The sequence below is a fragment of the Rhinopithecus roxellana genome, chromosome 15, assembly GCF_007565055.1.
Source record: "Rhinopithecus roxellana isolate Shanxi Qingling chromosome 15, ASM756505v1, whole genome shotgun sequence".
Taxonomy (NCBI): Eukaryota; Metazoa; Chordata; class Mammalia; order Primates; family Cercopithecidae; genus Rhinopithecus; species Rhinopithecus roxellana.
This window is the reverse complement of record NC_044563.1, coordinates 81,237,243-81,252,344: the sequence shown is the minus strand read 5'-3', so window position 1 is coordinate 81,252,344 and position 15,102 is coordinate 81,237,243. Positions and strand designations below refer to the sequence as shown.

Here is a 15,102-nt window from a genome sequence, read left to right as displayed (position 1 = left end):
AATTCCCAAGTCCCAGATGGTGCTGACACCACCAGGCCAGTGTCCACACTGAGAGCCACTGGCCTGATTGGTGTCTAAAGCCAGGCTATCCCCTGTCTGTGTTTCAGACCTCCGCGGAGGCTTTCAAAAAAAAAGATTGCTGCTGCTTGAGTTCCATTCCCAAATATTCTGGTTTCATTGGCTCAGGTGGGGCCTGGGCATCAGTGTTTGCTTAAAGCTCCCCAGTGACTGTAATGCACGCATGGGGCTGAGAAGGGCTGCTCTAAGCTCTGTGCCTTGGGGTGAGATGCAGACACTACCCTGCTTTCCCTCTCAGCTGCACCACTGGCGTCTCTCTGAATGGCCCCTCTGATGCCCAGAATGCCTGCTCTTCCCCCGCCCGCCAGGGACATGCTTGCAGCCCTGGCCCATTTTGTACTCAAAGTCTTCCAGCTCTGACGAGAGAAACAGTATGCACAGGTGTGCACCCCCCAGGGCGGGTGGGGTGCTGTATGCTCGGTGTTATCTTCACACTGCTCTTTCCTGCACCCGGCCTGATGTGCACTTGGTGTTCCTACTGTCGCTGCCTCCCATTTCCATCTGCGCCTGCCCCACCCCCCCGAGTACAACACAAACGTGTCAGCATTGGCCCCTTGACCTATGAGATGTGCTCTGTCCCTCTGTGCGGGTCCTGAGGAGCTGGCTGGCACTCTGGTGCCCCACTTTGTTGGCTCCCAAGCCTACGGACCATTGGTGGGATCTGCAGAACTTCAAAGATACAGATTCTCAGGCCCTTCCCCTAGAGATTCTGAGCTCATGGGACTGGAGAATTCAAATGTCTAAAAGCTCCCTACGGGACTCTGAAGTCAGCTCGCTTGGCAATGGCTACCAAAGAGCTGTCGTTTTCAGACATTTTTTTTCCCTGTAAAATCTTACCCTGAAGTACAATATATAAGAAATAACAGTAGAGCTGGTCTGGATGAGGAGGAGTTGGGGACCCAGTCTCTTGTCATTTCACCCCTAAAGGCTCTGGTTGCTCCCAGGAGCCTTTGCAGTCCATAGAACCATGTTTGAAAATCACTACCTTAAGACAGAATACCTTAGACTCCAGTATTGTGTGCGTGTGTGTGCGTGTGTGTGTGCGCGTAGTGAGGAGAGAGAGGCCGTATGGTTAGCCCTTTAGCACATTTTCTGTTAACCTTTCCGTGATGCTAGATGCTGGAGGGAATGTGTTTGGATGTGGAGGGGAGGGAAGGGGGCAGGGTAACATCCCAGGGCTGGTTGAAAGCTCCAGGCTGCTGCAGGCGTGCTGAAGCAGGCGTGTATGTATCTGCTTACCAAGCCCCAGGACTTTTCAGGGCCCTTGAGGTGACCTGAGTGTTGTGGCATGCCACACACAAGGGCTCACATCCAAGGGGCAAGTGTGAATTACAGAGCAGTGGCGCCAGGGCTCACGTAGGCAGCCTTCTAACGCGGCAGCAGTGTGGCAAAGTGGAGAGGTGAAGTGTCAGACAGCGTGCTAGCTCCCCGTCTCGCAGGCCGTCACTGACAGCAGATACTCAACAGTGGCCATGCCTACAGGCCCGAGAGGGGTTGGTGGCACCTGAGCAGCAAACTCTGCCACGTTTGAAAATGACCAGGTTGTCAGCAAAGCCTGTCTTTTTTGGCTGCATCTTGGCCCCAAAGACCTTCCTGATCTTGGGGACCTTGGTCTCCACTGGAAGAGGTATGTGCAGACAGGTTGATGCAACCCTTCTCTGGCAGGCTAGGAAGTGCCCCCAGGGGTTAGGTAGCCCGTGGTTCCCTAGGGCTCACCGTGCAGCAGCTCCATCCCCAAGTGCCCCCTCAATCCAGTGAATGAACATGCCCTCGGGGAAGACCCACCCGCGCCACAGAGATGGGATGTGCACTCTAACACGGTCTGCCCTGCCCCTGTGGCCTGGAGGCAAAGGTAATAACTGAGGAGACACCTGCAAACAGAGCCACGGACAGATTTCCAGAAGCTCCTCCCGAGTAGCTCTCGGCTCCCATATAACAGCCCTTTGTGAGCCTCCACCGCAGTAAGTGGAGGGCTAGCAGCACCAGGGACCTGAGTGAGTGGCCTGGGAGCCACCAGGGCTCATTCCACTTCTGGAGGGTTAAGCTGGCTCTCCTGCAGCTCAGGCTGGTCCAATAGCCTGTGGCCTCGAGCGAAACTACCTTTTCTGTGCACATTCTTGGGAGGCCACAGCCTCAGGCTGTTCCTCGGGTTTTTCCATAGGGCCAGGGCAGCCCCTGGTTTCCTGCGGATCAGGCAGGGCTTATTCTCCCCACTCCCAAGCCCGGCCCATGTGTCTCAACTCAGCACTTCTTGAAAACGCCTCTTTCCATCCCGTCTCCTTGCCTCCTGCCACCAGCCTCCATGGTTCGCATTTGACAAGGCAGCTGTGTTTTCAGAGGCAGACCCAGGCTGTCTGCATAGGAGGCCTTCTCCCTGGCCTGCTCCACTGCAGTCCCCAGTGCCCCCAGTCCAGATTCGCAGGCTCTGTTTCTTGTCATTCAGCACTTTGTGGCAGATCCTTTGTGGCAATGACTGATGCCAGGGCAGCCAAATGCATAGTGCTTAATGAGAGTCATCTTCCTGCCACCCTCACCCCTCCTCTGTTCCCAGGGCTCCTACACAAGCAGGGGGCTTGGGTGGGGCTCTGGGGGGAAGTGGGAGGGACAGGAGGCAGAGGTGCAGAAGCCAAGCCACCTGTCTGCATCGTGCACAGTGGGGAATGTTTGGATGGGCAGCGTGAGGTCTACAGTGGGGCAGAGAGCATTTCAGGTCCCCAGTCCTTCTCCTGTCCCTCTAGTTTGGCACCAAGATCTTCCCAACCCACTCCTCTCCTCCTCCCCACCCCCTCCCCATGCAGTTCCCAGAGGTGAACACGAGGTGGCGGTGTGAGGACAGGGAAGGGAAGAGGAGCATACCGAGCCACCAGGAAGAGGACACAGCTGACAGCCAGATAGGCTAGAAGCATGAAGAGCCAGACGCCCGGAGAAAATGGGTCCAGGAAGGAGAAATAGCCGGGTTTGCGTCCCTGGAAATGGAGAGAAAAACAAGATTCACCGCACACATTCAGTCAAAATGACCTTGGGGCAGGCAGGGCAGGGCAGAGGAGGTAGTGAGTATGGGTCTGGCCCCAGGTCCCATTTCTCTGGGTTCTGGGTGATTGGTTTAAATGACACTGGGAATGAGGGTGTAGCCAGGCTGGGCAAACACCACCACCCAGCCCTGACCTCAGCAGGTGACACAGAACAGCAGCAGGGGCCATGCCACTTCCTGGGATGAGGCAGGCTTTGTGCTGGCAAAGAGGAACAACCCTCAGTGCCCCGAAGTACCACCCTGTGTCCTCCATGGGGGTCCAGGATGGACTCAGGGAGCACCTTTGAGCTGCTGCCGTCTGCACTGCTGGATTCGACCACAGCATCCCTCTTAGACATTCACATCTTTTTCACAAGGATGCTAATACAACCGGAATCTCCGGGTTTTGTTTGCGGGGTGATCTCACACAGTGAGACCGTCCCCTGTCAACCTCACAACAGTCCTGGGAGGCATAAGTTATTATTCTCATTTTACAAGTGAAGAAGCCAAAGCCGAGGGCAGTCACAGATGTGCCCAAGGTTCCACAGCATGTAAGTGGAAGAGCCGGGACCCAAACAAGCCCATGTTTCCTGACTCAAAGCCCAGGGCTCACACCACTGCGCTGTGGGAAAACACGTTGCAAGGCCAGGGATGAGTTTGGCCAGAGTCCTGTGAGCCAGACGATGGAGCCAGGAATGGAATCCTGGGCGCCAAGCTCCCCACCATTCTTCACGGGGAAACAAAAGGGAATGAGAAGGATGGAGTTAAGTCATCTGCTCCAAGTCTTTAGCCGTGTGCTCTCAGGCAAGTCCCCACCCCTCTCTGGCCTCAGTTGGAGTGGGACTAGATCCGAGGTGACTATGATCCGAGGTGACCAGTGGCCTATGGACGCATACAGCCCACAGACTTGGTTTACCCTGTAGCATCTACCTCGTTTGTATTAGTTGCTAGCGTTAAATAATTAGGTAACTTCACATACAAATCTAGATTTCTGGCTTTTTAAAAAATGGGGCGATCTTGGCACCACTGAGTCCAAATTCCCAATTGGCTGAAGCTGAGTGTGGGCTGCCCACTGGAGACAGGGCACGTTCTCTGCAGCCCCGTGCTGCTACCCTGTCTTGTCCCAGGCTGGTTTCTTTCATTTACTATAAAACCACTGGACTTAGATGCGCTCTAAGGACTATTGTAAATGGAAAACACTATGATTCTATGAGGCCAGAAATCCAGGAAGTCCATGGATAGGACTGAAAATCAGTACTAAGCTCAGGGTTCTATGAACAGGTCAGCGTTAAACAGGTCAGCGTTTAAGCTCAAGATCATATCGGCCATGGCGCAACCTACTGTCACTATCAAGGTATGTCATTTTTACACTGGGGTTCCCAGAAACACAAAAGGGAACTCCCTATGCCAATACCGAGCTAAACTCAACCAGCCCTCTGAGCTTTCATTATTCAGAGGAAGCTAGAAGAAGCTGAGAAACTCCAAGTAACAATAGCTGTTTCCACGGCCGCATCTGAGGCAGGTGGGAGCAGACAGTTCTGCACGCTCCTGTTGTATCTGCATAGCCCCCATCATGGGTGATTTCCAGCTCCTCTTCTGGATGCTTTTCCCTTCCTTCTTAGGGAGCCAGTGGGCACACTGTGTTTCCTTCTACCTGCGGTGCAGTTTTACGTTCCTCTTTGGGACAAGAGCTGGAGGGTACACAGAGAGGACGCGAATACTCATCCTCTGCCAAAAACGGTAGCTGTTCTTGGGCACTGTGGCCTTTCGGCAGCATGACAATGACCTCTCATATGGTCTATCTGAAAGTGTTTTTCTTTCACAGTATGGGCTCAGACCACGGAACTGCCCTTTGATACCAATTGCAAGTTCTTTGACCCACTGTGGATCCATGCTCAGTCTGCAGACAACACTCAGGTATTATTGGAAAAATGAAACAACTGGGGGACAAAACCCAGTAACTTAGGGAAGGGAACAGGAGAAGAATGAGGAGATCATTTGAGCTTGTCTCATCCCATCATTACATAAATCCTCTAACAGAAGGCAAAGGACTCCAGAGCAGCAGAATCCAGGTCCCCAGTTAATCATTCCTGTGTCCATCACGGCTTGACTGTGCTTCCTTCATCATCCTAAGAGCCAGAGGCAGACACAGGAAGACACAGAGAGGGCAGGATCCATATACAGAGTCTGGAATCAGTAAAGGAGCCGATCATGCCTATACACCTACCGCAATAGAAATCACTAGTGTGGTCCACTCCTGGGGTCTTTTTTGACCCCAGAGTTTCTCTGAGCAAATGTGCATGAATTCCACGTGCCCTGTCACTTATGACTGTTTCAATCTGTCTCTCAACTGAAAAATCTATTACTGTTGCTTTCTGAATCTGAAACCCCATTAGATGCTCAATGTCAGAAATCTATACCTGATTATATCACAACAGGTGAAATTGAGGAAAATGACAGCACTATTTAAAGCTGCCATATTTGGTTAAGGGTGATAAGGAATGATGCACAGCTGTGGGAAAAATTCCTAGAGACCAAAGAACATCACACAAACAAAAACCAAGACATGAACAAAGCTCCCCCAGAAACATACCAGTCACGTTGGCAAGGCAACATCTGATTCTACTTGTGATTGACTGACGCCAACCAGAAGAACAAGGAATGGGCAGTCATTTGAGATCTGGGTCCGGGCTTATACAGCCTTGGCTTAGGCTGAATCCATGCTGTTTCTATGATGCCAAAGAGAAGTATGTTTCTTGCAAGATTCTGAGTGCCTACCATTTTTTTCTTTTCTTTTTTTTTTTTTTTTTTTTTTTTTTGAGACGGAGTCTCGCTCTGCCGCCCAGGCTGGAGTGCAATGGCCGGATCTCAGCTCACTGCAAGCCCCGCCTCCTGGGTTTATGCCATTCTCCTGCCTCAGCCTCCCAAGTAGCTGGGACTACAGGCGCCCGCCACCTCGCCCGGCTAGTTTTTTGTATTTTTTTTTTTTTTAGTAGAGACGGGGTTTCACCGTGTTAGCCAGGATGGTCTCGATCTCCTGACCTCGTGATCCGCCCGTCTCGGCCTCCCAAAGTGCTGGGATTACAGGCTTGAGCCACTGCGCCTAGCCCATTTTTTTCTATGTGGATGGTTTAGATCACTTTCTTCCCAAAAGACATGAGTTACTGGCGCTTGGGGCAAGTCAGGTGTCACATGCCATAGGCATTTCTTCCAAATAATTGATTTTCCTTAGCCCAAAGGAGGTATGACGGTGATGCCTTTCTTTTGAAAAACTAAAAGTGCTTCACTATGTTCTCTTGATTTCAATACCCAATTTTCCATACTGACAGATGGAAGAACTGAGACCCAGGGAAGTTAAGTGCCTCGCTCAAATCATTGGTGATGGCTTCAATTTCTCTGGTGCTCATTCATCAAGCTGTGCCATAGGCATGCCACACTCTCCTTCATTCAAATGGCAGCTGTACTGCATCTTCCTCTCCTTTTCATCTTCACATCTTTATTTACTTCAATAAATTCCCTAATTAATCCCACGCCTTCTCCCCAATGCCAGCAAACTCTCAACCTACACACCCTCTTAGAGTACTCTTGAACATTATTTATTTATACCCATCACCATTTATTGTGACTCTGCTGTATTTATAGATGTTTGTATTGATTTATACACGTTTCTGTTGACTGTGAGTTGGCCAGTTCCTTCCGGTGAATACAACCACTTTGGAAGTAGATTGGTGATTATATATAGTCTATGCCCCGAATGTTGGAGACAGGTCAAGCTCTGCTGATGAAATTGAAAATTAGACCGCAGCAAAATTAGAATTAGCTCCCTTGACATTTGGACTGTGCATCAGACTGACCGTCAATCAGTATCCCTGATGCTCTTTGACGGAGGGAGAGATGCAAAGGGCTGGTCATCAACTGACCACAATCCTGGTGTGTGTAGGTCCTTTGCACGATAGTAGTGGGGTTATCCATGGAGCTGTGAAGTAGCATTAAACTCCCCTTGCATGCCCAACGTTCCTCGTATCCTTAAAAATAATCTGTTAGCTCATTGATACTTCACTCTATATATACTGGAAGAAATGACATTCTAGGAAGAATGCAATTGCTTTCCCAGAGTCTGAAGCCAGATTCACAGGGACACCAGAGCCAGGCAGTCAGGACAGGTAGTGAATAAAACCTAGACTCTGGAGCCAGACTGTGCAAGATTGAATTCTGGCCCTACCATTTACAAGACACGCAATCCTGGGTAAGCTGGGTAACCTCTAGGTCTCTGTTTCCTCCCGTGTAACATGCAGGAAATAATAAAACCTACCTCACGGGGTTGTTTTGAGAATTCAGTGAGTTAACACATAGAGCTATATGTATGTTCACTCCTCTTCTGTCTAATGGTAGCCGTGAGTGAAGGGAGAGTGGGGAGATGGTGTGTTACAAAGGCGGGAACTTCCTTTTATACTGATGCCTTCCTCAATGGACAAGAAATACTATACTTTCTCTCTTATGGTGACACATGTTAAAGATGCTTTGGGGAAGAATGCTATCTGGCTACGGCCACTTTTCAGAACTCCTGGAGTTTCTATGGCTGTAATATATGCATCATGAGAGTTCCTCTAGGGCTCTCCAGAGAAGCACTTAGGGCAATACCAGGCTTTCTTCTGGAATGAGGACTCTTAAAAGCCAGTGATTCCAACCTTTAGAACTCAATCCCTCCTCAGCCTTCCCAAAGAAGTCACTGACAGAGTGGACCAGATATGTGGCAGGTTCTCTTGGATCTGTGTTAGGGCTCTGTAGCCTAGTCACCATTTCCCTATACAAATGTGTGATACCAGCTCTCTTCTTTCCTGAAACTCCATCCCTTCCCAGCATAGCCAAGGACAAAGGGTCCTTCATGTGCTTTTTTACAGTCTTTAGAACTAAATGGCAATTTATAGAAAGGTTGCTTGTGATATAGTCAACTCCCAGCAGTGCCCAATGGTCACTCAAACACTGTCCAGGGCTGAAGAGGTAAGAGAATGCAATCTCTCCAAGACTCCTTCTGGGAGAGGAAGGAGGAGGTGATTTTCTCCTGACCCTCAGCAGGATCCCATGGATGGCCTCCCTCAGTGTGTCTGCAATGGACTGTCCTGCTGATATTTTGGTTTAGCATGCGCTTTCCACCTCTGACTCCAAGAGGAAAAAAGGAAGCAAGTAATTAATTCCTATCCACGTAAAGCACCCAGATGGGTCTGTTGCCCATAGAACTCATATGCTAGTGTATCTGTTTTCACTTACTGGCTGAAAATCTGGTGTGAGGAGACCCACATTCTAATCCTGGCACTGACCTGTTCTTGCTGAGTGGTGGTGCTAGGCAAGTCACTCAACTTACCTGGGTGCTATTATCTTCTCCCATAGAAAGGAGCACCATGAACGGAGCACCTTAATCCACATGAAGAGGGGCCGTGAGAATTACTAAAATAATGTTGATAACACACCTCGAGCTTCTTCAGAGAGAGGCACTCAGTAAATAACTAATATTAATATGATTACACATTCAGGGATCCATATTTCCATTATATGGGCTATCATGTTACTTAGCTTTAAGGAATAGAACTCTATTCCTTTTCCATTTTCTTATAACAGAGTATTAAGCAGTATTAGAAATGATTCACTGGTTTACTTAGCATTGTTCTCCATTTTCCTAGACAGTCTTTCTAAAATGAAACAGACCTTCTTGAAAAACGGGTAATATATCCAGCAATGTCATGCATTAATTTAATGTCAGCATTTATTTCTCCCTCACTTTTTTTTTTTTTTTTTTTTTTCTTTTTGAGACAGAGTCTTGCTCTGTCGCCCAGGCTAGAGTGCAATGTTGCAATCTTGGCTCACAACAACCTCCGCCTCCAGGGTTCAAGCGATTCTCCTGCCTCAACCTCCTGAGTAGTTGGGATTACAGGCATGCACCACCATGCCCAGCTAATTTTTGCATTTTTGGTAAAGACAGGGTTTCACCATGTTGGTCAGGCTGGTCTCGAACTCCTGACCTCATAATCTGCCCACCTCAGACTCCCAAAATGCTGGGATTACAGGAGTGAGCCACTGTGCCCAGCCTATTTCTCCTTCACTTTTTAAACACTGTCTGATTTTTCTTTTCCTTGAGAAAGAAGACTCTAGCTGAGAGTTAAGAAGAGAAAAAGAACAGAGTATAAAACTTTCCCATTTGTTAACCAAAGGTGGAACCAGTTGGTATGGAGGGAAAATGGTAAGCTCACATTTTCCAGGGAGTCTTGGATATTCTAGCTGGCTTGGGACCCTCTCTGGGATCAGAGATAGTATCCTCAGATGGGAAAGGATCTTGAAAAATCACCTAAAGCATAGCGTTGACACTGAAAGAAATACACCTATGATACCATAAAGACAGGTAGTTGGACATGTATGGGGATTTGGAGACCAAAAACCTGGTTTCAATGCCCCCCTGCAACATTGTGTTGCTTTTCCTCTTTCCTCTGCACTGACTGGGCTCACTGAGTTCAGAATTTTGTCCTGTACAATGAGAATCATACTACCTGCTTCACGGCATTGTTCCATTAAACCAGAGACTGTACATGGAAGTGCTTTATAAATTAGGAGACGTGAGTCAACAAACCACCATCTTACACGTATTCCCAATCTCCTTGAAGATGTCAATACTGAGTTTTTATTTTAACTTATTTAGTTTTTTAAGAGATGGGGTCTTGCTCTGTTGCCCAAGCTGCAGTGCAGTCATAACTCACCATAGCCTCGAACCCTGGTGATACTCCTACCTCAGCCTTCAAAGCGGCTGGGATTACAGGCGTGCACCACTGCACCCAGCAACAATGAACTGTTTGGATGAGATTTATTCATGTGGGGGTTCTATGGGCCAAACACTGAATCCCAGGTTGGCTTCTACCACACTCTGATGATGCCTTGCTATAACAGAGTGTGCTTGAGGAATACAAACTCACTTTAATATTAATGTGAGCAAAACATCATTAGGTAAATTGCTGCTGCAGAAAAAAAGAGACAGAAAACTACATGATATACTCTAACGTCAAATACAAATGTTTTTGGTTTTTCATATTCTTTCCCCCTCCATTCACAGGTATATTTGAGAGCTCAAAGTATGCATCAATGCCATAAAACCCTTGACTGCAAAATGTCCTTGGAATTATACTGCCATCCCAAATACTACACTTATCATTACAAGGAGATGAGCTGATGTGCCAGGGAAACCAAGAGTCTTGAGCTTCAGATGTTCTGCCACTTGGCTCCCATCCTTGAAGTACCAGGGGACAACAAAGGCTAAAGGCTGGACCAACTATATATAGCCTAGAAGCCCATCTGGCCCCAGGCACGGATTCTGATACCTTCTCCGGTGGATGCTATGTTGTGTGTGGAATATGCAGGCATTGAGAGAGAGAGAGAGAGAGAGAGAGAGAGAGAGAGAGAGAGAGAGAGAGAGAGAGAAACAGAGAGAGAGAGCAGTAAGTTCAGGTGGCAGCTATAGCCAGACCTGAGCAGAGGCTGCATTTAGGCTGCTTGAAACATCTGCCTCCCACCTCTTTTTGTTCTCAAGACCTACAGGGGTAAAGGCCAGAAGGCAAAAAAAATCTATTTGGGTCACTTGTCCTGCTGCCTGGAATACTGGCCCTGTAGGGTTCCCTAATAGAATCTCAGGTTCCTGGGGCTCAGTGCTGCCCAATCAGGAGCACAAAGGAAAGCACAGCATTCACTGCCCACAGGATCACTGGATTTATGGCCTGCCCTCCTTCCTTCCTGTTACGTAAATACTGCATGTTTAGGATGACCCCATTTTCCATACCAAAAATCATACAAAAATCAATGGTCTGACAAGAGGGTACCTTTCCCTTAATGTAACTCCCATTGGAGGCTACAAAGGGAGAGAGAGATAAACAAAGAATAATATAATGCAGCCTAAAAGTTGTTATAATAGAGCATAGACAGACGGCAAGCAGCTCCATCTAGGGGAGCCACATGGAAGAGCAAGTGCCATTTGAGCTGGGTATTGAAAGCCAGGCAAGAGTTTGTTAGCTGGCTGAGAGGCAAGCAGATGAGCATGAACCTAGATGAGGAGGCGGGAAGGGGCTGACCTGACAAAAGAGCAGTGAGCAACAAGGGGCAAAGGCGCCAGCAGGCAAAGACCTGGATGTAGGAAAGTTGAACTTTTTTGTGTGAGTGATGGGCAGCTGGTGAATGATTTCAAGTAGAAGGTTGATATGATTACATTTGTTTTTTTTTTTTTTTTAAACCAACACCCAGGCTGCAAATAGATTATGAAGGAACAATTAATACACATTTCTTGAGTATAATAGCTAACACTTTACTGTGTATATGTCAGGCATTGCTATGAATGTATTACATACGTATTCTCATTTAATTTGCATGACAATCCATTTTTACAAATGAAGAAGCTGGGATGTATGTGACATGCATCTAATAACTGTAAAAGATGGGAATACACCCAGACAGTCTGGGTCCAGAGTCCATGGTTCTCACTCTGCCATTTCTTGGTGAATGCATATAGTGACTGTTGCCTTTTGATGGGGATCCAGTAATGGACAAGAAATACCTTGCCCTAAAGGAGGATACAGGCTGCAGGAATGGCAGCAGAGATTAGGAAAGCCTGAACCAAGGCACAAGTGGGGATACGCAGTGTATTGGAGAACTCTTTGGGAGGCGAGATGACCAACAGAATGTGTAAGGTAAGAAAAGTTAAGGATGGCTCAGGTTGCTGGATGGAAATTCCATTACCTGATATGGGGCACAGGGAGGGAGGGATAAATGTGAGTCAGAAACACATGGAATGCAGTTTGTGACACAGTTTTTGGGGTGCCTGTGAGACGTCCAGATGGAGATGTGAAGAAATGTGTCAGAAATACACTACTGGAACTCGGGGGAGCAGCCAGGGTTAGATTCACAGATTTGGGAGGGAGTGAGATTATCCAGGGAGAGTTGGTAGAACAAGAATAGAAAAGGACATTTAAGGTGGGTAAGAAAGAAAGAGAGAGAGAGAGAGAGAGAGAGAGAGACAGAAGGAGGGAGGGAAGGTGAGAGGGAGGGAGGGCGGAAGAGAGAGAGAGAGAGAGAGAGAGAGAGAGAGAGAGAGAGAGAGAGAGAGAGAGAGAGGAGAGAGAGAAAGAAAGAGAGACTTTTAAAAAGCACGATGGAAAAACAGTAACAAATGCCAAGGCCAGAATCCTCAGCCAGTCTGTGAGTAACAGGGAGTAGGTGGTAAAAAGAGCAAAACATTCTTATTTTGGTCCTAAGGATGCCTGAACAGAAACAGAGATTATACCCGGTGTTAGGAAGAAGGTAAATATCCCACAGTCAACTGTTGATGATCTGTGCTCATGAAAGTGCCTAGATAATCTTAGATCGCTGGAAAGTCACAAATTATTTCTTTAGACTTCAGAGACATACTTGCCACTACTTATTATTTTGGAGGCTTCAGCAATAATTCTTAACTAGGCATTCTAAGTTAATTATTTTTACATTTGCACACAGGTTTGATTGCCAACAGATGCTCACTTTTTGGTAACAATAACTCATCAGTCAGGTGACCTCATAAACACAGAACTAACATAGACATTCTCAATCCTTATAGATCATAAATTTGATTAAATTACCCATATTATTGCTCACAGATAACAATTAGAGAAAAATTGCAAAAGAACGAACACCCAGTGTTTAATTTCATTACCTTAACACTATGATATTAGAGATAGAGTCTCTATGTAATTTTAGAATTAGGCTCTTGGGGTGGACTCTACTAGTTCATCCTTTAGCCACAGCAGATCTTCATAAGGCCTCCTCTGTTTCAGATATAACAACGTTCATCTCAGACTTATTCTAACCAGGTATCCCCTGGGTTAGTCAATTTGGGATTGTTCTCTCCTCAGCTGACTTTTTGGTACTTTCTAAGCATGGTGTCTCATACACAGAATGCACTCAATAAATATTTGTTGAATAAATGTATAAACTGTCAGTTCTGCTTAGTGTAAGCTGTTCATCCCAGCACTCATTTCCTGCTTGGCCCCCTGTTATCAATCAGGTCTAGGCAGCCACGTGGCATCCTGGTGCTTCAGTGTGGAGGCCAGAAGAGGAGAGGAATCCTCACCCAACAGTCAGGTGTGTGTGTTTGTGTGTATGGAGAGAGGGACAGAGATAAAGAGAGATTGGGAGAGACAGGGAAAGTTATTTTAAGAAACTGGCTCACAGGATTGTGGGGGCTGATAAGTGCAAAAGGCAGGCAGGCTGGAAACTCAGGCAGGATTTCTCTGTGATAGACTTAAGGCAGAATTCCTTCTTTGGGAAAGCTCAGGTTTTGCTCTTATGTCCTTCAACTGATTGGATGAGGCCCACCCACGTTATCAAGAGTACTCTCCTTTACAAAGTCAATTCACTATAGATGTTAATCCTGTCTACGAATACCTTCACAGAAACACCTGACTAGTATCTGACCAAGCATCTAAGCAACATAACCTAGCCAAGCTGACACAGAAAAGTTAACATCCCAGAAACGAATGCAGGGAAACTCATACAGGTCTTCAGGTGGTAGGAAATATTTAGTCAACAACCCAATTTGGGATGTCCAGAGGGTTGGTGAATTGTGGTTTCTTTCTGGTCAGAGTTGGTATTCAGGACAGTGGTGCCCCAGGTGGGGAGGGCAGCCTAGCAGTAGGTGTTTCCCAGTGGCGAAAACATTTGGGGTCAGGTGCCTTCCACCAGATGGTTCCTGATGGGCCACTGAGTCACCAGGAGGGCTTTAGTTCCCTCCAGGAATCTAGACATCAAGGCCAGAGCCTAGTTGTGTGGCTACCACAGGCCATAGCAGGGTAGTCTGGACAAAGGCTGTGTGTCTCCATTTCTTTTGGATGTCCCCTGACTCCAGGGGTCAATGTGGGGAAGGGGAGCTCCAGAAATGGTGCCGGCTGGAAGACTGTCCAGTGAGTACCAACAGATGTAACGATGGCAAGACACCCTCCTGGAGATAAGGGGCCTGGGTTCCAGGCTCAGCCCCGAACTAGCCCCAAGCATGACTTCAGTTTCTGTATCTGTAAACTGGGAATTATCATACCTGCCCTCTTTCCCCCAAAGAACCATCTTGAGGACCAACTGAGAAAAAGGGTGCACAGAAGTGCCCTACGCAGGTGATTCAAAGACCACACACAGGAGGGTGGCAAGCTGCTGTCCTGTAGAAAGCACAGGCTTCAAACACACCATTCCTGGGTTTGAACCCTGTTCTTTCACTTACTAGCATGTGGCCTTGCCCATGTTTTTAAACTGATTGCAACTCAGTTTCCTCATTTCTAAAATAAGAACGACACAGCTGTATTCATCTCCCAGGACTGCTATAAAAAAGTACCACAACCGGTGGTTTAAAACAACAGAAATTTATCATGTCATAGTTCTGGAGGCTGGAAGGCCACATCGAGGTGTTGGTGGGGCCTGGCTCTCTCTGCAGACTCTAGGAGGATCCTTCCTTGTCTCCTCTAGCTTTTGGTGGTTGCCAGCAATACTTGGTGTTCCTTGGCTTGTAAATGCATCACTCCAATCTCTGCCTTCGAATTCCCATGGCATTCTCCTCTACATGTCTGTGTTCAAATTCCGTTCTTTTTATAAGGATGCCAGACATTGGATTAGGGTCCAGCCTAATCTAGTATGGCCACATCTTCACTTGAGTACATCTGCAAAGACCCTACTTCCAAATGAGGTCACATTCACAGGTCCTAGAGGTTAAAACTTCAACATACATTTTGGCTGGGGGGACACAATTCAACCCTTAACAACAACCCCCATCACAGGGTTGGGAGCATAGGCTGGAGCTGCAAAGGTGGACAATCCCCCTTTCTCTAGAGCTGGGATGTGAGGCCTGGCAAGGGGTCAATTCTTCAGCAGGCATGCTGGGTGATCTCTTGGTCTCTACCCTGCTGGGTAGCCTCGAAGTACAGGCTCTGTTCTGGAGCATACCACGGCAGCTGAATCACGGGCACTGAAAG

The 15,102-nt window shown here is 47.6% G+C and overlaps 1 protein-coding gene across 1 annotated transcript in view; it reads right to left on the bottom strand.

Annotated features, from left to right (window-relative positions):
• Positions 1-15,102, bottom strand: part of GRIK4 (glutamate ionotropic receptor kainate type subunit 4) — a 436,221-nt gene that overhangs the window by 32,681 nt on the left and 388,438 nt on the right. Inside the window, exon 14 of the mRNA XM_010357001.2 lies at positions 2,935-3,044. Coding sequence (XP_010355303.1) covers positions 2,935-3,044 — 110 coding nt within the window. The remainder of the gene's footprint in view (positions 1-2,934; positions 3,045-15,102) is intronic.